This window comes from Fistularia commersonii, chromosome 18, assembly GCF_037954325.1.
Source record: "Fistularia commersonii isolate RoL2024-O1a breed Wild chromosome 18, RoL_Fcom_v1.0, whole genome shotgun sequence".
NCBI classification, from domain to species: domain Eukaryota; kingdom Metazoa; phylum Chordata; class Actinopteri; order Syngnathiformes; family Fistulariidae; genus Fistularia; species Fistularia commersonii.
This window is the reverse complement of record NC_141301.1, coordinates 5,604,233-5,627,894: the sequence shown is the minus strand read 5'-3', so window position 1 is coordinate 5,627,894 and position 23,662 is coordinate 5,604,233. Positions and strand designations below refer to the sequence as shown.

Sequence of the window (23,662 nt, the reverse complement as noted above, 5' to 3'; positions counted from 1 at the left end):
GGCTGATTTAGGAGAGGACAAAAATGCGCTCAACTCACTGGACTTCTCAATGCGATAAAACTCGATGTCACAGTCTTGCTTTCTTGCATTGACTTTGTTTTGGATATAAAGGTAACTTAAAAGACTGGATTGAAAATAATCAGTTTTAAAGTATTGTTGGGTGGGGCAGGGACTGGCCAGCGGAACCCCAGAATCCTTTGCGAATGATGATGATGATGATGACTGTTGGGAGCTTCTCTTGGTTCTATGTTGAAGAACTCCATGGATGAATGATTGTAAAATGTTGTGTTCGATATGTGACACTAACCTGTGCCTCATTAGTTACCATAATGAGGGAGTGCACCCTCAGGCTGTGCTGAGAGACACCCCCTGGGTTTCCACTGTTCGCTGACTGTTAAATTAAAGCCATCTTCTACGGAGCAATTTATCCCTGCTCCAATTTGTTACTTTGCTTAACCCCAGCTCGCCACATTGGTGTCAGAAGTGGGATTGCAAAATGACAACCATGTTCGGAGAAATGGAGGATATGACACTCCCACCAGAACTTCAGATGGCCCTGCAGGAGTATTGAGGCCCGGAGGTTTAAGATCAGCGGCTTGGAAGATGGCAATGTGAGGATCAGCCCTGACGATACATGGATCAAGAAAACCCGGGCAACATCACTACACCCTCAGAGTGGCAGGCTCGTTGAGTGGTTTAATCAACCCCTGGCCACTCAACTGGTGATTCTGACCGGTCAGCAGCAGCGAGATTGGGATCTATACTTACCACTGGTCCTGTGGGCTTATCGGTCAGCAGTCCAGGAGTCCACTGAGTGCACCCCTGCGGCACTTATGTTTGGGAGGGAGCTACACACGCCTGTGGACTTGGCCGTTGGGCCTCCGCCTGACCAGCAGACCATCTCCGAGAACGACTCAAGGGGGGGCAGGAGTTAACCAGGCAAGCACTCACAGAGGCCAGGTCCAAACAGAAACGGGCCTATGACATCCACTGTTGTGGAGAGTATTTCGCTCTCAGGTCCGAGGTGTGGGTCTAAAGCCCGGTGAGGAAAAAGGGCCTCTCTCCCGAGCTGATGAGCCACTGGGTTGGGCCGTGTACTGTTTTTGAAAAACTGTCAGATGTTGTGTATAAGGTGAGACTAATGCAAAGGAGTCGCTTGGTAGTCCTGCACAGAGACAGACTTGCCCCGTACCAACCCCTTCTCCAACCAGAGGGCAAGTTTGGATACTGGCCACCAGAGACCAGCCCCCCTTCTGAGCCTGCTCGGGAGAGGGGCCGTAAGTCCACTGTAGGAGCCAAACTCGCTTTTAAGACATTGTAATGAATGTTAAGGATGCTGGGATAGCTAACCTGCTTTGTGGGGGCTATGTAGCGTGGGGCCAGAAGCCAGTGGCCAGTGGAACCCCCAGAATCCTTTGCGAATGATGGTGATGATCGCTGTTGGGAGTTTTTCTTGGCTCTCCATGAACTTCATGGTTGAAAAATGTTGTGTTCGATGTGTGACACTAACCTTTGCTGTTACCATAACAAGGGAGTGCACCCTCAGGCTAACCGTTAGTGCTGAGAGAGAGACCCCCTGGGTCAGAAGTGCCAATGGGGCAGGTAGAGGTCCAGCATCTTGCTCAACAATGTCTTGACAGGGTAGGGAGCCGGGAATCAATCAAGAAATGTTCGGGTCTAGTGGCAACCACTCTGGTTGGCAGAACAAACAACACAACAACCCACAAGAAATACACAACCAAACTACAAACACAATTATGGCATACCATGCAAGGCTAAAAAGGTAGAAAATGAACACTTTCATCCAAATTGCAGTCACTTGCTATTCAGTACGCACTCCCGCTCTCAATGAAGAAGAAGGATTAGTAGAAGACCACCACCACCAACAGCTGCGACAAAAATGTCAGAGAGGAACCTTTGATCTCATAGGAGGACATCTTATTGTGACGAACCAACATGGCAGCGCTGCGGAGGGGCGGTACTTTTCTCGGCGCCCTACGGTAAGACTGTTTTATTTAAACATCACCACTGCAGCATTACTTAATGATTATTTTTGATGCAATATTATATTACGGTTTTTTTCAATAAGTTTCTGTTACATTGGTGATAGACCAGGTTTTATTTTGCTTCAAATTCAACTGATTGTTGCCTGAGCGGTCCCCACATTTGTCTCCTTTCTTTGTTGAAAGTTCAAAATGTATACAGACCCAGATACCGTACCTACCGAACTGTGATATTAAAGTTCTGTCAGGCAAGCAATAATTTTGGTCTTAAAAGCTTTGTATGCTTACTTATGACAAAGCCTGAGCACAACCCAATTGTTCACATAACTGCAGGTTTTCAACAACAGTAATGAATAAAAAATATGCTGGGTAAAAACAGATTATAATTTAAATGATCGCAAACTATATTAAATTGGTACTATACTAAATCGGTATATTTTTATTTGGTTCATTGCAGGAGTTCCAGTCGTTTCCTGTTTATCAGCGGTAAAGTTTGTAAATGGAGATGTACTGTTTACCGCACTGTGGCGTGCCTTACAGTGGGCGGGGGACTGTGTGCCGTTCCGTTTACACAGGTGTGTCTGTCAGTTACCATGATGGTTGTACTTGGCCTCTACAACTGGTCTTTGGAAACTAAGCTTGTATATTTTTCTCTGCAGATTCAAAGTCTCTCTCATGAATCTCTGATCAAACGAGCAGCCTCTCTTGTCACGGACAGTTCAAGCACCTTTCTCTCTCAGAGCACTTTGGCACTCATTGAGGCCATCACAGATTATTCAAAGGTACCTTAACCAGTTTTACTTTGAATGCTGAGGCTACTATTGTTCAGATTACCACAGTTGACAAGGCCTTTCATCTACTACCATAACTAATGTTGGGGCCCTCAGGGCTGTGTTAGTATAGCCATGCTTTTTGCTCTGTATACTGACGATTGTCATACAGACTTACCAAATCAATACATTCCAAGTATTTTGATGCGACTGTTATGACTTAATATTTCTGTTGAGAAGCTCAGACAGATGATTTGCTGTGGTGACCCTTGAAGGAAACAGCCAAAAGGCATAGAAGAAGCAGTTAAGTTACACCAAAATAAGATATGATAAGATAAGATAAACTTTATTGATACCCATCGGGGAAATTCTTTTTTCACAGCAGTGTAACAGATTATAAGCATCAAATCAATATGAGTATAGATAAAACTAGAGCAGGGGTGTCAAACTCATTTCTCATCGCGGGCCACATACAGTTTAGGTAGATGTCAAGCGGGCCGGACCATTAGAATGATAGCATACTCAGCAATAAATAACCAAAATATCATGTCTTTCCTTTGTTTTGGTGTAAAGAAGTACAAGGACATTAGGAAAATCTTGGAATTACTGAACAATCCTTCTATAAAAAATTTCATGAAACACCTGATATTTCCTTAGATAAACGTGTTTTTTACTTTTATTATTTACATGGATGCATTGCAACTGATCCCACTGATCGTACAAAGGCACAAAACTTTTAACATTGGTAAATGGTATTGAAAAATATAGTAATGGACTTTACTTATAAAGAAAGAGATTTTTAAACCATTTACACATGTGCATATGAAATTTAAATTGAATCCCTACCTACACCTTACAAATTAAAGAGAGTGTTCTAAAATGTGTAAAGAAGAAAGTATTCACCTGTCCTGTAAATGTGTGAACTTCATCCATGAAACATGTATACATATACAATACATACTGAAAATGTATGGAGTTGCGTGAACAGTAGAATTCCACCATACTCTTTTGTAGTGAAGCTGGTGACTAACATTAAATTGCTCATTTTCACTAGCAATTAGGTAGCTGGCTTTTACTGCTGCTTCACTGATTTCTCGGCTATCAGTGAAAGTGGACTGCTGTTTCCTCAGACCCGCCAGCAATTAGTTGATCTTATCTCATCTCAGTTGTCCTTGCAAGCTGTTATATTTTTCGCTGTGATGAGTCTCGTAGTGGCGCCGAATAATATATTCCTTAAATACTGAAACTTGTTGCAAACACACCAAGCTCAAAGGTTTTCCGTGCATCTCCGTAAGGAAGTAGGACATAGTCAATTTTTCTTTGAAAATTCTACACTCTTTATCTATTTTTCTCTGTTTTGATAACGACATTTTGGCTAATGAGGGAGTAGCGGGGAGGTAGAGAACAGGGACGAAACAACGTCGTAACAAGCAGCAAATGGCGCATTGATAACGTCTGCTGATTGGTCTCTCAGTGATGCGGCTTGTCTTCTGCTCTGACCAAAATAGTGCGCTCCCGAGCAGAAAATTCTCGAATTGCATTTAATTAAAAAAAATAAATCCTTGTCTTTTATGCATTTTTTTTCACTATCAAATTATTCTGTGGGTCTGATTGAACCTCCTTGCGGGCCGGTTCTGGCCCGCGGGCCGTATGTTTGACACCCCTGAACTAGAGAGACAATTAGAAAAACCAAACGATTAATAAATAGACAGCAGAGAGAGGAACAGCAGCAGCAACATCAAGGAAGACAGTAAGGGGGAACGTAGACAACCAAAACTAAAGGACAGCATAAACAGAGTGAGAATGAAATAAATAATAGGCAGGAAGCAAGTGGGCTGAGACCAACAGGATAAAAAAAGACAACAGTTAGGGTGTTACACATGAATGAATGGGCGAGGTAGTGAATGGAGTTAGGTAGTGGTAGCACAGATGCACCTCTGGCTGGTCAGAGTTGTTTGCCGCCCAGACTGCTGTTATACAATCTGATGGCCGTGGGCAAAAAGGAGTGTCTAAAGTGTTCAGTTCTGCATTGGGGTGGGATGAACCGTTGCCATCAGCCACACCTCGTCATGCAGGGGTTGGAAGGATTGTCCAAGATAGCTCCCAGTTTGTCCTTCACCCTCCCTACTGCCACCGATTGGAGATGGTCCAGGTTCAGTCCTACCAACGAGTGGGCTTTCCTCACGAGCTTTTTGAGCCTGTTGACCTCACCGGTCCTGGCACCGCCCCACCAGGTCACTATAGGCAATAGGAGTGCGCTGGCTAACATAGACTGGTAGAAGGCCTTGAGGAGCCCACTACAGATGCCAAATGACCTCCGTCTCTTCAGGACGAACATCCTGCTCTGACCCTTCCTGTAGAGTGCATCTGTGAGCTCTGACCCTTCCTGTAGAGTGCATCTGTGAATAGAGTGCATCTGTCGAGTAGACATGGAGTAGAAAAAGGGGTTAAGTGATACTGCTTTTGAAATCAACATAAAGAAAACTTAAGAGACTATTTGTTTCACCATCTGACAATTTTAAAGTTAGTTTCATTATTATTATAAAACATCAAACAGGTATCTTCATACTTATACTGTGGAAAATGATAGCTCTCCTGTTGTCATGGGAGATTGTATTGAATTTGTCACTATAAAACTGTCTATCTCTTTCAATGCTTCACTCTACATAATGGAGCTCAATCATTAAACTGTGGGAACAAAACAGAAAAACATTTTTGAAGGAAATTGAATTTTTTTTCATAGATCTGAAATATCCTTCTGACGGGTTGTTGTGGCATATGGGTTTGGAAAAGCAGGGTTGTGGTCCTGTTGTTATTCAATGTGGCTTTTTCTTCCGGTATCCTGAAAAGGGGGTACACCCACTCTTGTTTGGCCCCCTCCTTAAACTCATGATTTCCCATTTTTACTACAAAACTAATAAAGCTAGCCTCCATATCAAAAGATAATTGTAGTGATTATGATTGTGATAAAATTGTGAACAATGCTTTGAAAAATGTTCACTTCCTTATAGATAATTTGATTTTTAAATGTGTATTTTTTTTTGTTTAATAACAGGCTGTGCACACACTAATCGCTCTACAAAGCCACTATATATCCTCCATGGGAAAACTGACCCCACCAGAGGAGGACTCCATCTGGCAGCTGATCATTGGCCAACGAGCAGAGGTTAGCCTGACGAACTGTCTTTCGAGAAGTTGTTTTTCAATAGTTCTTAGCTCAAAGAGAAAGGTGAAGTGAAAAAATCTCATCACTTATAATTCATTTTTTATGCATCTTATGCTGGGCTTATATCTAAAGAGCAAGGGTTTTAAAGACTCAAACTCGCACCAGTTCACATCTTAAGACTAGTTTTTAGAGTTTACATCTTAGCATAGTCTTAAAAAGCTGAGACATAGATTTTACAAAGACTGTTTGTCTCACACCTTCTTCTCCTTTTGGCTTTACCCTTCAGGGGTTGCCACAGCAAATCAACCTTTAACCTTCTAACCCTAATCTCTGCATCATCCTCTCTGACATCAACTAACTTAATATCCTCTCTCACTACGTCCATAAATTTTTCTTTGGTCTTCCCCTAGACCTGGTCCTCCTCCTGCCTGGCAGCTCCAATTCCAGCATCCGTCTACCAATATTTTCACTATCCCTCCTTTGTACATGACCGAACCATCTCAGTCAGGCTTTTCTGATCTTCTCTCCAAAACATCTAACCTGTGCTGTTCCTCTGATAGACTCATTCCTGAGCCGATCCAACCTCATCTCTTCTAAAGAGAACCTCGCAACATCTCTGTGACCCCCAGCTCTACCTCCTGTCTTTTCATCATTGTCACTATTTCGAGACCATACAGCAACCCTGGCCTCACCACTGCCTGTTATACCTTTCCTTTCTTTTGGGCTGATAATTTTCTATCACATAGTACCCCACGATATGTTGACACTTTTCTCCACACATTCCAACCTGCTTGAACCCGTTCCTTTAGCTCTTTTACACACTCTCCCTTGCTAATGCAGCCACAGGGCGGCACTGGCCTGTGTCTCTCCAAGCCTGACTTGGGGGGACACGGAGAAGTGTCTCCCTATGCCGGTCCCAAGCCCGGAAAAATGCAGAGGGTTGCGTCAGGAAGGGCATCCGCCGTAAAACTTTTGCCAAAACCAAACATGCGAGTCAACCAAAACTATACCATACTGGATCGGTCGCGGACGGGTTAACAACGACCGCCATTGGTACTGATAACCTACAGGGTACTAATGGAAATTGGGCTACTGTGGGTCGAAGAACAAGAACAAGAAGAAGAGGAGGAGTGCGTGTTCGGAAGCCGAGAGAGAGGAGGAAAGGAAAGAGCCTGGGACTGAGAGCAGGGACTTTGAATATTGGGACTATGAGAGGAAAAGGTAGAGTTGGTCGACATGATGCAGAGAAGGAAGGTGGATATACTGTGTGTCCAGGAGACCAGGTGGAAAGGTAGTAAGGCTAGAAGCTTAGGAGCAGGCTTTAAGTTGTACTATCATGGTACTGACAAGAAGAGAAATGGAGTAGGAGTTATCTTGAAGGAGGTGTTTGTTAGGAATGTCCTAGAGGTGAAAAGAATGTCAGATAGACTTATGAGTCTGAAATTGGAAATTGAAGGTGTGATGCTCAATGTTGTTAGTGGCTATGCCCCGCAGGTGGGATGTGAACCTGAAGAGAAGGAGAAGTTCTGAAATGAGTTAGATGAAGCGATGCAGAATATACCCAGAAATGAGAGAGTGGTAATTGGTGCAGACTTCAATGGACATGTTGGTGAAGGCAATAGAGGGGATGAAGAAGTGGGATGAAGAAGTGATGGGCAGATTTGGTATCCAGGATAGGAATGCAGAGGGACAGATGGTGGTAGATTTTGCAAAAAGGATTGAAATGGCTGTAGTGAATACCTTTTTCCAGAAAAAACACGAACATAGGGTAACTTATAAGAGCAGAGGTAGGAGCACGCACGTAGACTACATCTTGTATAGACGAGGTAACCTGAAAGAGATCACTGACTGCAAAGTAGTTGTAGGTGAGAGTGTAGCCAGACAGCACAGGATGGTGGTTTGTAGGATGACTCTGGTGACAAGGAAGATGAAGAGGACAAAGGCATAGCAGAGGACAAAGTGGTGGAAGCTGAAAAGGAAGGAGTGTTGCATTGTTTTCAGGGAGGAGTTGAGAAAGGGTCTTGGTGGTCAGGGTGAGCTTCCAGATGATTGGACAACAACAGCTAGTGTTATCAGGGAGACAGGTAGAGGAGTACTTGGTTTGTCATCTGGAAGGAAAGCAGATAAGGAGACTTGGTGGTGGAATGAGGAAGTGCAGGAGTGTATACAGAGAAAGCGGTTCGCGAAGAAGAAGTGGGATACTGAGAGGACTGAAGAGAACAGACAGGAGTTCAGGGAGATGCGGCGAAAGGTAAAGATAGAGGTAGCAAAGGCAAAACAAAGGTCGTATGATGACTCGTATGCTCGGATAGTAAGGAGGGTGAGAATGATCTATACAGGTTGGCGAAACAGAGAGATAAAGATGGAAAGGATGTACAACAGGTCCGGGTGATTAAGGACAGAGAGGGGAATGTATTGACAGATGCGAGAAGTGTGATGGGAAGATGGAAAGAGTACTTTGAAGAGCTGATGAATGTGGAAAATGAAAGAGAGGCAACGGTAGAAGAGGTGATTATTGTAGACCACAAAGTAGCACAAATTAGTAAAAGTGAAGTAAGGAAGGCATTGAAGAGGATGAAGAGTGGAAAAGCAGTTGGTCCTGATGATATACCTGTGCAGGTGTGGAAGTGTCTAGGAGAGGCAGCGGTAGATTTTCTGACTAGATTATTCAACAGGATCTTAGAGAGTGAGAAGATGCTTGAAGAATGGAGACAAAGTGTGATGGTGCCTATTTCTAAGAATAAAGGGGATGTGCAGAAGTGTGGCAACTACAGAGGGATAAAGTTGATGAGCCATACAATGAAGTTATGGGAAAGAGCAGTGGAAACTAGACCGAGAGCAGAAGTCAGCATCTGTGAACAGCAGTATGGCTTTATGCCTAGAAAGAGTACTACAGATGCAGTATTTGCGTTGAGAATGCCAATAGAAAAGTACAGAGAAGGCCAGAGGGAGCTGCATTGTGTTTTTGTAGACCTAGAAAAAGCATATGACAGGGTGCCAAGAGAGGAGCTCTGGTATTGTATGAGGAAGTCTGGAGTGGCAGAGAAGCATGTTAGACTGATGCAGGACATGTATGCTAGCTGTGAGACACTGATACGGTGTGCTGTAGGGGTAACAGGGAAGTTCAAGGTGGAGGTGGGACTCCATCAGGGATCAGCTCTGAGCCCCTTTTTCTTTACAATGGTGATGGACAGGCTGACAGATGAGGTTAGACAGGAATCCCCATGGACCATGATGTTTGCGGATGACATTGTGATCTGTAGTGAGAGCAGACAACAGGTAGAGGAAAATCTAGAGAGGTGGAGGTATGCTCTGGAAAGGAGAGGAATGAAAGTTAGTCGCGGCAAGACAGAATATATGTGTGTGAATGAGAGGAACTCGGGTGGAACGGTGAGGCTACGGGGAGTGGAGATCAAGAAGCTGGAGGATTTCAGGTACTTAGGGTCAACAGTCCAGAGCAACGGAGAGTGTGGAAACAAGAATGGGCACAGAGCTGATCCCTCATGAACTCCACCTTGAACTTCACTGTTACGCCTACAGAACACCTCACAGCTAGCATATATGTCCTGTACCAGTCTAACATACTTCTCTGCCACGTTAGACTTCCTCTCTTGGCACCCTGTCATATGTTTTTTATAGGTCTACAAAAGTGCAATTCAGCTCCCTCTGACCTACTGCATCAATAATGCACAAATGAATTCTGCTCACTGTCTAGTTTCCACTACTCTTTCCCATAAAGTCATTCTATAGCTCATCAACTTTATCCAACTTATAGTTACCCCAATTCTGCACATCCCCCTCTTTCTGAAAAATAGGCACCAACACACTTCTTCTCCATTCTTCAGCCATCTTCTCACTCTCTAAGATCCTGTTGAATAATCTAGCCAGAAACTCTACCGCTGCCTCTCCTAGACTTCCACACCTCTACAGGTATTTAATAAGGACCAACTGCCTTTCCACTTTTCATCCTCTTCAATGCTTTCCTCACTTCACTTTGTGGTCTACAATAGTCACCTCTTCTACCCTTGCCTTTCTTTCATTTTCCACATTCATCAGCTCTTCAAAGTACTGTTTCCATCTCCCCATTACTCTTCTAGCATCTGTCAATACATTTCCCGCTCTATCCCTAGTCACCGAGACGTGTTGTACTTCCTTTCCATTGTTATTTCTTTCAGACCAGTTTGACCACCCTGTATAGATCATTCTCCCCCTCCTTACTGTCCAACTGAGCATACAAGTCATCGTACACCCTTTGTTTTGCCTTTGCTACCTCTATCTTTACCTTATGTTGTATCTTCCTGTACTCCTGTCCGTTCTCTTCAGTCCTCTAAGTGTACCACTTCTTCTTTGCTAACCGCTTTCTCTGTATATACTCCATCTATTTTCTTTCCAGATGACACACCAAGTACTCTCTCACCTGTCTCCCTGATAAAATGAACTGTGGTTGTTGAATCATCTAGAAGCTCTCCCAGACCACCCAGAGCCTTTCTCAACTCTCCCCTGAAAACCATACAACACTCCTCCCTTTTCAGCTTCCACCACTTTGTCCTCTGCTGTGCCTTTGTCTTCTTGATCTTCCTTGTCACCAGAGTAATCCTACAAACCAGCATGCTATGCTGTCTGGCTACACTCTCACCTACAACTGCTTTGCAGTCACTGATCTCTTTCAAGTTACCTCATCTATACAAGGTGCAGTGTACCTGCGTGCTCCTACCTCCGCTCTTATAAGTTACCCTATGTTCCTGTCTTCTCTGGAAATAAGTGTTCACTACAGCCATTTCCATCATTTTTTGCAGTCTACCACCATCTGTACTTCTGCATTCCTATCCTGTATATCAAATCTGTCAATCACTACTTCATCCCCTTTATTGACTGCACCAACATGCCCATTGAAGTCTGCACCAATTACCACTCTCTCATCTCTGGGGATATTCTGTGTCACTTCATCTAGCACATCCCAGAACTTCCCCTTCTCCTCAAACTCCCATCCCACCTGCGGGGCATAGCCACTAACAACATTGAGCATCACACCTACAATTTCCAATTTCAGACTCAAAAGTCTGTCTGACATTCTTTTCACCTCCAGAGCGTTCCTACCAAAGTCCTCCTTCAAGATAACTCCTACTCCATTTCTCTTCTTGTCAGTACCATGATAGTACAACTTAAAGCCTGCTCCTGAGTTTCTAGCCTTACCACCTTTCCACCTGGTTTCCTGCTCACACAGTATATCTACCTTCCTTCTCTGCATCATGTCACCAACTCTCTGCCTTCTCCTGTCGTTGTCCCAATATTCAAAGTCCCTGCTCTCGGTCCCAGTCATTCCTCTTTTCTCTCTGCTTCTGAACACGGCTTCTTCCTCTCCTTCTTCGGCACACAGTAGCCCAATTTCCGCTGATACCTTGTAAGTCATCTGTACTTCTGGTGGTTTTCGTTAACCCCGGCCACGACAGATCTGGTATGGGATTGTCAGGTTTTATTGCCATATTTGGTTTTAGAATTTTTTTTTACCATGGATTAGACTAGATTAGATTCAACGTCATTGTCATTATACCTGTAAGGATACAGAGTAACAAAATGCAGAAAGAAAGTGCAGAAAGTGCAGAAAGCAAAAGTGTATATGTATAGAACGTGCAGTATAAATGCAATATTGAAGAATAAATGCAATTTTCCTTCTTTTTTTTTCTCAGCTAGTGCAAGTATGGCAGACATTTGTGCAAATCGGTAGTGATTAGTATGATTAACAGATGGCAATATATGGATTAAACTATAAATGTCTTATACAGTTGCTCTACAGAAGGGATAACCAGATGAGCAGCTGTCAGATGCTATTGAAGATAATATGCTATATCTAGTTATACAGCTATAAGAAATGGAGATTGCTAGAGAGCATAGAGGAGTGCAGTGAACAGCTGCTGGTGAGGATAAAAGAATAAGAAGGTGGTGAAGATCACCTATGGACAGAGTTCAGTGGGTGACCATTCCTGAGCCTGCTGGTTTTGGTCTGCAGGGTCCTGAAACGCCTTTTGGAAGGGAAGAGCTAGAAGTGTGTTAGCTACATGAGAGGAGTCTCTAAGAATGCTGCGCGCCTGACGCAGGCTTCTGTTCTTGTAAACATCCTCTATAGCAGGAAGCTGAGTGCCTGTTACATGTTGGGTGGATTTCGCCACCCTCTGTAGTGCCTTGCGACAGAGCCCATACCAATACCCATTCCCATACCAAACTGTCACACAGTTGGTCAGGATGCTCTCTGTCGCACAGCGGTAGAAGTTACACAGGATGTCAGGAGACAGATGGTTCTTTTTCAGAGTCTTCAGAAAGAAGAGACGCTAATGGGCTGCCTTAATCGGGAATTTTGAGCTGGAGACTTGTTCCACTTCCTTGCCATTGATGTGGAGGGGACATGGGTGTCTCTTTCCTCTTTCCTGAAGTCCACAATGATCTCTTTGGTTTTACTGATGTTGACGAGCAGATTGTTGTCTGCACACCATGCAACTAGGTGTTTTACCCCTGCCCTGTGTTCAGACTCATCATTGTCACAAACTGCTGCAAACTTTATGTTGGAATTTGATCCAAATATAGGTCTGCAGACATGGGTGAAGAGGGAGTAGATGAAGGGGCTCATCACACATCCCTTGGGAGTGCCCATGCTGAGTGGGATGGAGATGGATGTGTTGCAGTCTGACCTGACATGTTGGCATCTGTTGGTTAGAAAGTCCATGATCCAGTTACAGAGGGAGGTATTGATTCCTAGATCCACAAGGTTTGTGATTAACTTGGAGGGGACGGCTGTTGAATACTTACCTGAAGTCCACAAACAGCATTAGATCATAGGTGTTCTTGTTTTCCAGGTGTGAGAGTACACAGTGCAGCTTCCTCTGCACTCCTGCTTCCTCTGTACTCCTGTTGCTATGGTAAGCAAATTGGTGTGGGTCAAGTGTGGTGGGCAGACATTCCTTGAGGTGTGCCAGGACCAGTCACTCAAAGCACTTCATCACTATGGGAGTTAGTGCCTCTGGCTGGTATTCATTCAGGCACTTTGGAGAGGAATGTCTTGGCACTGGCACCATAGAGGTGGTTTTAAGCACGCCGGTACTACTGCTTGGGCCAGAGACATGTTGAAGATGTCCATGAAGACTCCTGAAAGCTGCTCAGAGCAAGCTGTGAGAACACGTCCAGGTATGCTATCAGGGCAAGCAGCCTTGCATGGGCTGCTATGGCTCATTGCATTTTATACATCTTTGTGTTAGAGAGTGCATAGAAGTCATTCAGTTCGTTGAGGAAGGACATGTCCATGGTAGTTGTTGAGGTGTTGCTGCACTTGTAGTCTGTGATGGCCTGAATGCCCTCCCACATGCGTCAGGGGTCGGAGTTGATAAACTGTTCCTCCGTCTTCAGCTTGTGTTAGTGCTTGGCCTTCTCGATGCCCCTCTTCAGGTCTGCCCTGGATGTGCTGTGGGCTAGTGTATAACCTGATGCGTGCCTTCAGCAGGGGCTGCACTTCTCTGATCATCCATAGCTTCTGATGGCTGTCAATTGTGGTGTTGATATGTTGTCTTGTAACTTTGTAGGCTTCAGGGATGTTGGTGTAGACATGGTCAAGGGTTTTGTCCCCTCTGGTGTGGCAGGAGACATGTTGGTGGAATTTAGGAAGTACTGTCCTCAGGTTGGAGTGGTTGACGTTGCGTGATCCAGTAAATGCAGCCTCTGGTTGTGCAGTGTATTGTTTGCTGATGGCTGTGTAAAGTTCGGCCATAGTAAGCTTGGAGTTGGCATCTGGTGATATATAAGCAGCTGTTATTATTGTGGATATAACCCCCTTCGGCAGATAAATGCCAAATCTTGTAGTGAGCTGATCAGTGATGCGATGTTGCGGGGACGCAAGGGCCGGTCCTGATGACGATCGCGTTGGTTGTGGTAGTCGGCAGGAGTGAGGTGTCCTCTAGGCACACCACCAGGGACGAGAGACGGCTGGCAATCTGGAGAAGTAGTCAGCTCTCTGAGATCTTTGGGTGCAGTCTGCAGGTCTGGAAGTCGGGTCAGGAGGTCGAGCTTGGAACCGCGGCCCAGATCGATGGGAGGAAAAAAAATTATTTGCCTCCATATACAGCCACCTCTTGTGCACTCAAGAGTCAGAGCATTGTTTCATTTTGAAACGCCCGGTTATAAACTGGTTGATGACGTCATAGTGTGTGCGTGCCTCATTGTGGTCCAATGGGTGTCTGTGCTGGGATGCCAATCCCCCCCTGTAGTAGGTGGCCTCCTCTCTCATCACTCCGGAATGTTTACCAGATTTAGCAGGAAGGTGAGAATTTGTTTTTTTACAGCCTTAGAACAAAGGATTTTGTAGCACAAAGGATTTTGCAGCATTAGAACAAAGGATTCAACCCCATTTGTTCAATGCATGGTGGTTGAATACAGAAACAAGTTTCTGTTAAAGTCTGTACTTAAGGCACAACATATTTAAAAAAAATAGATGTATAAAATAAAGTAAATAAAAAAAATGAAAAAAATTAAGTGAAGTAACCCTCAACATCAATAAGTTGACTTACATAAAATGTATCATTATTATTATTGTTATTATCATCCCTTTTACATCTCCACTGGGTCGTGATTGATTGGAGAGTTGACATTGTACAAGCCAGGCTGTACTACCTGCAGTTTCACCATCTGCCCCTCTTTCCAGACGCTCCATATTGATCTGGAAGTCCTTTGCTGTTCCCGTTCATTCATACTGCAAACAAATACAGTTTCTGCCGCCAATACTTCTCTGGCGATGTTTGTCCACCAGATTTCTTTTTTCAAGTGGTAATTACCTGTAAGCACACTCTTCCATTTAGGACCCTCTCACTTCCACACATGCATTTTATCTTGCTTCAGCTAACCATCATTCATTTCTTTTCATGGGCATACTTGTACCCCTAGATTTTAGCCCATCTTCTCTCACTTATCAAAATTTTATCTGCGAACACCACAGATTTCTGTCTTACCACATGTCAGCATGTCCATTGCCATAGCGAAAAAGAAGGGGTCTAGAGCTTGCATCCCTCTGCCATACCTACAGCCAATTTGGGGTGGCGTGGCTCAGGGGGGTTTGACCAGTCGTCTTGCAGCTGAATATTTCTGGTTTTTATTACCACGCTCCTTCTAGCCTGTTGAAGATTTGTTGAGCAAAACACTGAGTCCATGGCGCTGCTCATGACGCTGTCTACTGCTCATAGTTTATCCATGACTGGTTAAATGCAGTAGTTGTATTTTCTGATATTCTGCTCCATGTATAACTGAATGTGACCATAGAGTCCTTTCCTCACCTCACCACTGTCATACAGTCTGCACCACTCTAACAGACTTCTCTGCCACTCCATACTTCCTTCAACACCCTGTCCTACGCTTTTCTAGATCTACAAAAGCACAACACAGCTGAGCAAACAATGCATCTGTAGAACTCTGTATCTGGAGTATTCTTTCTTCGCATGAAACCATACTGCTGCTCACAAATGCTCACTTCTACCTGTAGTCTAGCTTCCACTACTTCTTCCAATAGCTTTTTTCATATGACTCATCAATTTATTCTTTTGTAGTTTCCAGATCTCTGCAAATCTCCCATGTTCTTAAAAAAATCTACACTAGAACAATTCTCTTTTCCTCAGGCATGCTCTCACTGGCTATGACCTTCATGAGCAACCAAGTCAAAAACTGTACCGCCACCATTCTTAGACACTTCAATAGTTTCCTAAAGCATACATATATTATCAGGATCAATTGCATATGTTTTATATTGTTCAAATGCTATAAGACAAATGCCCCACAGTTCTGTTGTATCAAAACTAAGAAAGTCTTCTGACGACTTGAGCTTTTTGGCTGCCTTGAACACCTCTGTGGCACCATTAGGGTTTATTTTGCCACCCATGCTCTTACTTCCTCAGTCCTTTTGTATACTAATAAGTAATACTCTTTCTTTCCTGATAGGTTAGTGAAAGACAAGAGAAATGCAAGCTTTTTGAGTCAACCTGGATCAGGGCCATCAATTTGTGTGAAACAGCAGCTGAGGCAGCATACAGTTCAGGTAGTGTAAAGAAAGCACATGTGTGTGCATGCATACTGTGTGTGTGGCAATTTGACAATGTGACTGAACAGCTGGATTGTTTAAAATCTGGTATCAGATCCTCAACATTGCTGGTAATGCTTCTTCCTGTTTTCTTACTGCTGGTTTTACACTTTGACAGTATGTCATCAGTGATTATTTGTGTAAATCTAAATGGAAACAATGTAAATGAATTTGTACCTTGAGATTGATATGGCATTCATGCCTAAGCCTGAACTTTCCAAGCAGCTATGGCTTTGTATCCACATGTTTACAGGAGCTGAGCAGGCAACTATTACTGTCCAAACAAACATTCAGGTAGCCCAGTCACAGGTGGAGGAGGCACGGAGAATCTCCCAAGATGCAGACAAGAAGCTGTCTGAGACTAAAGTAATGGAGATTGAGAGGATTTCTCAGTATGCGGCTTCTCTGGAGAACAGTATTGATGAGGAAGATGTTCCAGAGGCATATCTCAGAGAGGACTGAAACAAATTCACAGTTGTCAAGAAAGGAGTCAACCATGGTATAGACTCCTTTCACATCAGCAATACCAATTGCCGTAAACTTGCTAACCCCCTTTTTGATTGGAATTTTTGAATCCCCTTTTAGTCTGGTCTCTCATGCTTTCTCATTTCAATGTTGTATAAAGCTTTCAAATTTGCATGCACTCTTTTGTACAAATAATGCTAATGAAGTAAAAGAAATGAGCAAAAAAATAGTGTTTTTCAGGATTGTTTTTTTTTCCAATTTTCAGGTCCATGTGCAGCATTGAATATTTGTTGTTTGTCCTGTCTGCATTGTGAATTTACAATGAACAATTGGACCATTGGCGTTGAATAAAGGCAGCACAGTCAAAAACTCAAAATCTCTGGCTAGCAATCTCCCTGTGTGTGTGTGTGTGTGTGTGTGTGTGTGTGTGTGTGTGTGTGTGTGTGTGTGTGTGTGTGTGTGTGTGTGTGTGTGTGTGTGTGTGTGTGTGTGTGTGTGTGTGTGTGTGTGTGTGTGTGTGTGTGTGTGTGTGTGTGTGTGTGTGTGTGTGTGTGTGTGTGTGTGTGTGTGTGTGTGTGTCAGGGTCGCTGCCCATCTTCCGTATGAAAACATACCTCTTCACCAAGCACTACTAATCGCACTTAGCCCCCCCCACACACACACACAAAAAGGAAAAAACAATAAAAAACGAAGAAGTTCATGTATGTATATATATGGTTTTGAGATGGCTACTTGGTAGAGTGGTGACTTCTGACTATGGACTACTGGTACTCTGGATCTTCGATGACTGAATTGCACTTTTTGTAAGTCGCTTTGGATAAAAGCGTCTGCCAAATGACTGCAATGTATGTATACACTATTTAACAAAGTGCAAATAGTGCAAAAACGTTTGCCTCTTGAGTAAGTGATTGAATGAAAGAAGGAATCAGTGAATGAAAAGATGTCTATTGAGAGCAGAGCTAAGTGTTAAACAGCTGAACAACAACTGGCAGGAAGGACCTGCAAAATCTCTCCTTTGCACATTTGGGGTGAAGGAGTCTGTCGCTGAAGGAGCTGCTCAGTGTTGGAATGATGTTCTGCATGTGTTGGGAGATGTTGTCCATCAGAGCCGATAGCTTTGCTACCATCCTCTCTCCCCCACCCCCACTGAGTCCACAGGAAACCCCAGGACAGAGCTGGCCTTCTGCAGCAGTTTGTCCAGTCTCTTTCTGTCAGCCACTGACAGGCTGCTACTCCAGCAGACTGCTCCAAGAAAAGGGCTGATGCCACCACAGTGTTGAAGAAGGTCCTCAGGAGAGCCCCCCGGATTCCAAAGTACCTGAGTCTCTTCAACTCCTCTGACCTTTCCTGTTTAGAGCGTCAATATTGTGTGACCAGTCCTTTATTGTTCAAGAAAACACCCAGGTACTTGTATGAGACCACTCTCTTATTGTCATCCTCTGGATGTTTCCCAGTGTTGGGTTGTGACTATTCTTGCAGAAATCCACCATCAGCTCCTCGTTTTTTTCCTTGTTTAGCAGTAGGCAGTTCCACAGGCAGCTCAGTTTCTTCCCTGTCATCCTCATCCTTGATGAGTCCAACAAAGGCAGAGTCATCAGAGAATATCTGCAGGTGACAGTTGACAGAACTGTGCATGAAGTCTGCAATATACAGTGTGAACAGGAAGGGCCAGGACTATCCCCTGTGAGGCCCCGGTGCTGCAGACCACCATGTCTCACTTATCGTGTGCGGTTAGTGAGGTCGTCCAAAATCCACTTTGTAAGGTTATTATCCATACCCATGAGCTGTAGCTTGTCCTGCAGTAGCGGAGACTTGATGGTGATGAAGACACTGGAGAAATAAAGAATGTAATTCTCGCGGTGCCTCCAGGTGAGAAAGAGCTCCGTGCAGGCTCTGTTCATTTGTATTTTTTTTTTCAGGAAAAAAAGAGACTTGCCATGATTGCACATTGTTCTTTTTTTGAAAGAGGCTTGATATAGATTGCAAATGGCAAAGGAATTTTGTTGATATATGAGACAAGTACCAAATGCTTTGTATATAATATCCCAGCAGATGGCGATGTCAACACATTGCAGCAAGTTTAGCGTTTGGATGACTTTGCAGGGTTTGAAACACTGAATCAATCTTTATGATAGACATTTTATTTCATATTTTTCCAACTGTTTAACCTACACCGATGGCCAGATATAGTTTTTTGGGTTTCACCAAAGCCCTTCCTTAGTTTGCAGAGCTTGCAAGATGGCACAGGTAAAAGGATATTTAGCGATTACCCCCCCCCCCCTTTTTTTTAATAAACAGGTAATCAGTTTTTAGACAAATTACCTTTATATAAATTTGATATCCAATTTTTGGACACATCTTATAACTGAGGAACTCAAGTGTAAACACACTCTTAATGTACATCAATATGCAAGGTATTGTGCTTTAATTGTCCCTATATATGCCCCCTAAAGTGTACTGCAATGGGTTGTAGAGCTCATTTATGGGAAGACCAATGTGGTGCTGCACACACAGCATGTAACGTCAGCAGTAAGGTGACCTCTCCCTGCTCTAAATGGTCAGTCTTTAGCAGATTGAACTACCAGTGTGGTTACAAGGGGGGTAGAAGGTGGGAGTCTGAGGTGTGCAGGCAGTGGCTCATGAGTGTGGCTATAGTGAGGAATGTTGTGTTGAACAAAGGCTGTTTTCATAGTCTGTAAAATCAAATGTCCCAGGGAGTCTGTGTGGATTTGCACCCACTGGTCACAGGGTTGGTGGTGCCGGTGCAGTCTCACTTGCTTTCTAAAAAAATGTGATGGTACTTGCAGACGCCTTTTTTTTTTTTGGAGCAGCAGCAGCATAAACTTTTGATAAAAAACAGCAGAACTAAACATGCATTCATCCGTAAAGTATGAAAGGATGCATGATTAGCTCTTTCTTTGGTCAGGATAAGCTTATTCAAGCTGTTTTGCTTAAGTTTATTTTGGTCTTTTTAACACTAAATGTTTTACGGAATAAAATACAATATGATTTATGTTGTGTTTAACAAAGGCTGTTTTCATAGTCTGTAAAATCAAATGTCCCAGACAGTCTGTGTGGATTTGCACCCACTGGTCACAGGGTTGGTGGTGCCAGTGCAGTCTCAATTGCTTTCTAAAAAATGTGATGGTACTTGCAGATGCCATTTTTTTTTTCTTACAGCATAAACTTTCGATAACCAACAGCAGAACTAAACCTGCATTCATCCGTAAAGTATGAAAGGATGCATGATTAGCTCTTTCTCTGGTCAGGATAAGCTTATTCAAGCTGTTTTGCTTAAGTTTATTTTGGTCTTTTTTATCATTAAATGTTTTACTGAATAAAATACAACATGATTTATCTGCTAATAATTATCACTATAAAAATATATACTAATAATATTTGCATTACTAATGTAATGCAAAAATGGGAGATTGATCTGTGAAAAGGGCACTATTTCTCCTGGGAATTTATAGCACCCTGCAAATATAAAACCACAAAAGGGTTTATGGTCAGAGGTACAAAATGGTGACACAGCTTGGATCACACCTGACCGTGCTGCCGAGCTATGGCAATCCAGAATGGGTTGGTTAACTTTGGTTAACTCAGGTTATGTGGCAGCTACGTTCTTGTCCCCACATGAAGGCTCAGAGCCAGCACTGACTCAAAGGAAAGGGGAGATTAGAGAAATAAATGTCCCAAAATGGGTGAACAAATATGTTTGCTTCAGACTGCGGATGGAGCAGTTTTAGCAGTTTATGCTACATTGGCCGATAAGAACACTACTGCACACATCGCCAGATTCCTGCATCAGTGATACTAAAAGCTTTTATTATTTTAAATAGGACGAACAATGTAGAAAAGTGGTTCATTATTGTTTTATGCCAGTGGTGTCTTACTGGTGTTCATGTTACATTATTTGAAACTCGGTGCTTTGTCTTTCAGGAAGTTATCTCCCTAATTTTGTCTTTTTCTTCTTTCACATATACTTCCATGGGCGGACTCAAAGTTTTAATTACTAATGTTGGTTTAACATTTTCTACATGATATATGCCTCAGTAATATCCAAGACACTTATTATGATCATGTTGGTTTTAAGTACCGGTACAGTTAGTTCTGCTGAAAACCAAAAATGTAAAATGCAATCTTGCCCCCTGCATATGAAGTTCCTTGAGAGATTTGGGGGGCAGTTCAATAAGAATTTGACAACTGATTTTCTTTGACGATTTTTCTTTTTTCTTTTTTTGTTTTAAATTATGCCACACAGACAGGTCTGACATGAAAATAAGTTATTAGCTCTCTGTTCATCACAATATTTCATGTTGTTAGAACCCAAAATTAAACAAGGTTGGATAATAATGTATAAATTGCATAATCAGGATCTTACTTATAATTTCAGTACAGCTCATAATTGGATCTTTTTTTGTGCTGCATTGTATCTGTTTAATCACACTTTTTGTTATAGTACTGTTCTAATAGGTGGCAGTTAATCAAGGAATATGTCAGGAAATATAATAATATATATATAAATATGTATGATAATACAGTCTTGTAAACCCAGGGTTATCGTTGTAATATATTTGTCAACTTCCTCCCCCCACGTGGCAAAATGTCTCCAATTATATATGTGACTCTGGATTTTTTATTTTCCAATATAAAATTCATAAACTTCTACTCATTTGATGGAAATACTTACATTTGGTACTGGACAACACATGCCTTGTCTGACCTACTTTTAACACCCATTCACAGAGTTTTATCCGAGGTTTTTTAAAATCCAGCTTGTAACTGTGTAAATCAGTGAGCTAACATTAAGGGGACTTTGATCAGTTGGGTGAAACAACTTAGCAGCTTTGCAGTAAATGGGCCTTGGATCTAGATTCTAATTTTTACAGAACTGGTGACTTTAAAAAATGCTTTTACTTTGGTAAAAGAAGACGTGTGTGTGTGTGTGTGTGTGTGCGTGTGCGTGTGTATTGTGATGCGTCTAATGCAGTAGATAGAGGGACGGTGCAAGCCTTTTCCTGTCTGCTTGCTTCCTCTCGTTTTCAGAGATGCCGCTGGATAGCCCTTGTGGTGATCGAAGAAGCAACTCATACATGAGTCTTCTTCTGGCTGTACAAAGCCTCTCCATTAACAAGACTCCTGCCAGGCCTCCTCATGGCACACGTGGTAACTGGGGCCTTGTGGCACCGGGCTAACTTGGCAGGGGATCTGGGAGTAGCAGTGGGTCCCATAGATATAGTGTGCAGGCCCACCCCAGTGGATACGCCCTGGTACTTAACCTCTGCAGCCCTGCCTTGTGGGTGCATCTGGAAGGACAAAGGGCTAAGGGAGCACACCCTGACAGAAAAGCATCGTGCTGGAGGCACACGATAGGCGGTACTCCTGAAAACCGGAGCTACGGCAGCCCCCTGCAACTGCTAGAGAGTGCTGGTTGTCTTGGGCCCTCATTGTCACCGGGTTAGGCCCTCCTGCAGTGAAGATGTGCTGCTGGGACACGCACATCCCCAGCAGCACTCTACATAATCTTCCTGTGCAGTTATCCACCTATGCCTTGGTGAGACCAGCAACTGGAAATGGTAGAAGTCTGGTGGCAATGGGGTGTCTGGTGACGGGAGCAGGTCTGAATGCGCTGGAAGCTCCTAGTCAGAAGCCTGCACACCAGCGGAACAGGGCTATCTATGGTTGTTAGCAGCTGTGGTTGAGTGGCAGCTGCTCCCGACAGACTCCTGTGCGTCTAAGCAGTCCTTTTTAGGAGCCACACTACTTACCCTGATTGGGGAAGGGCCACTCACAACATCGTGAATGGGGAACCGCACCTATCGGGACATTCCACCCAGCGGTCAAAATAAACAGAAAATAATCCCTCTCAAACTGGCAACATGGAACATACAAACCCTCCTGGACACTGAAGGAGTCAGTGAAAGAACACAGAGGAGAACTGCACTCATTGCAGCAGAGCTTAACTGCTACAATGTTGACATTGCAGCGCTTAGTGAAACCAGGTTCCTTGATGAAGGCTCTCTGAAGGAAGTAGGTAACAGGGTTACACCCTCTTGTGGAAGGGAAACCCAACAGGACAGCATCAGCATGGTGTGGGACTGGCAATAAAAACACACTTCTACCAATACTCCCAGAAACACCAACTGGCAAAAGTGAAAGGCTTATGTCACTAAGATTCTCTCTGTCCAAGAAGTGTTATGCCACCCTTCTGAGTGTTGACGCTCCGACACGACTCTGTGTGTGTGTGTGTGTGTGTGTGCGTGTGTGTGTGTGTGTGTGTGTGTTAGTGCGCGCGCGTGCGTGTTCCTTCACTGAAGTGGTTCAGCCCACGCGGACCGGTCGCTGTGGAGAGTAGTTTCTCGTGAGCGCGAGCCAGCTAACCTACACTGGGAAGGGAGGCGCGAGGAGCGGGATCTGACCGGAGGGTGCCGGAGCGCACGGACCAAAAGAAAAGGAAAGAAAATCATGGAGAGAAGACACAGGGATTTGCCATCAAACTGGCTACGACTCTTAACATTTCTTCTGACCTTATACGGACTTACCTGTGAGTTTTCGGCCTAATTTTGCCAATTCTCTTTGCCTTCGCTTCTTTTGGGGCTATTAAAAAGTTGTGCACCGTTACTCAGTGATACAATGCGCCACACGGCTAGTCCCAGCGTCACTGAAGTGAGTGGTGTGGTTCAGTCCGAACCAGCTACTTCTGTTTAAGCTAGCAGTTCTCACTAGTATAGAATCACTTCGACGTTAGCTAGACCCAGATTTATGTCATACTTTCTTCCTCTCCATTATTACCCATGGTTAACGTTAATTAACATTGCCAAGTAGTTGATAAATGTGCAGAAGCTAACCTAGTTACGGTTTCAGACTAAATGGCCCGATTCTTTTCAGGATAAACTTTAACACTGATTTAGTGGCTAGTTTGCGCATTTTCTAATTTTTTTGGCCAGCGATTTTTCCACTATGTCACATCACTACAGAGATAGCTAGCATTAAATTGAGACGTGGGGGGAATACCGGCTACTTAATCTTCCAGTCAGATGAATAGAACCTAACTGGCAGGCGGCTGTGATTCGTATCATATAAAAGTGTGATTCTATAAAACGAGAAACGTGAATGGGGAGAGAAAAAAGGGAGCATTTCGGTGTAAACT

The 23,662-nt window shown here is 43.5% G+C and overlaps 2 protein-coding genes across 5 annotated transcripts in view; both read left to right on the top strand.

The window, feature by feature from the left end:
- Nucleotides 1-1,951: 1,951 nt before the first annotated feature.
- LOC147224239 (diablo homolog, mitochondrial-like) lies at nt 1,952-16,886 on the top strand. Of its 3 annotated transcripts, none has more exons than XM_086164829.1 (6): nt 1,952-2,000; nt 2,461-2,578; nt 2,663-2,785; nt 5,829-5,939; nt 15,906-16,002; nt 16,298-16,886. In XM_086164829.1, exons 1-6 carry the CDS (start codon nt 1,957-1,959, stop codon nt 16,504-16,506), a joined length of 702 nt encoding a protein of 233 aa, XP_086020955.1. In that variant the 5' UTR covers nt 1,952-1,956; the 3' UTR covers nt 16,507-16,886. The 3 variants fall into 3 exon arrangements, with proteins under 3 accessions (XP_086020955.1, XP_086020957.1, XP_086020956.1); XM_086164831.1 differs by having other exon boundaries at nt 16,339-16,474; XM_086164830.1 differs by lacking the exon at nt 5,829-5,939.
- A 5,976-nt stretch (nt 16,887-22,862) lies between these two features.
- Nucleotides 22,863-23,662, top strand: part of nectin3a (nectin cell adhesion molecule 3a) — a 31,859-nt gene continuing 31,059 nt past the window's right edge. The window contains exon 1 of one of the 2 annotated variants that reach the window (XM_086164761.1): nt 22,863-23,056. In XM_086164761.1, the coding sequence (XP_086020887.1) occupies nt 22,978-23,056 (79 nt within the window). In that variant the 5' untranslated portion in view covers nt 22,863-22,977. The remainder of the gene's footprint in view (nt 23,057-23,662) is intronic. The other variant, XM_086164760.1, reaches the window with a different exon arrangement.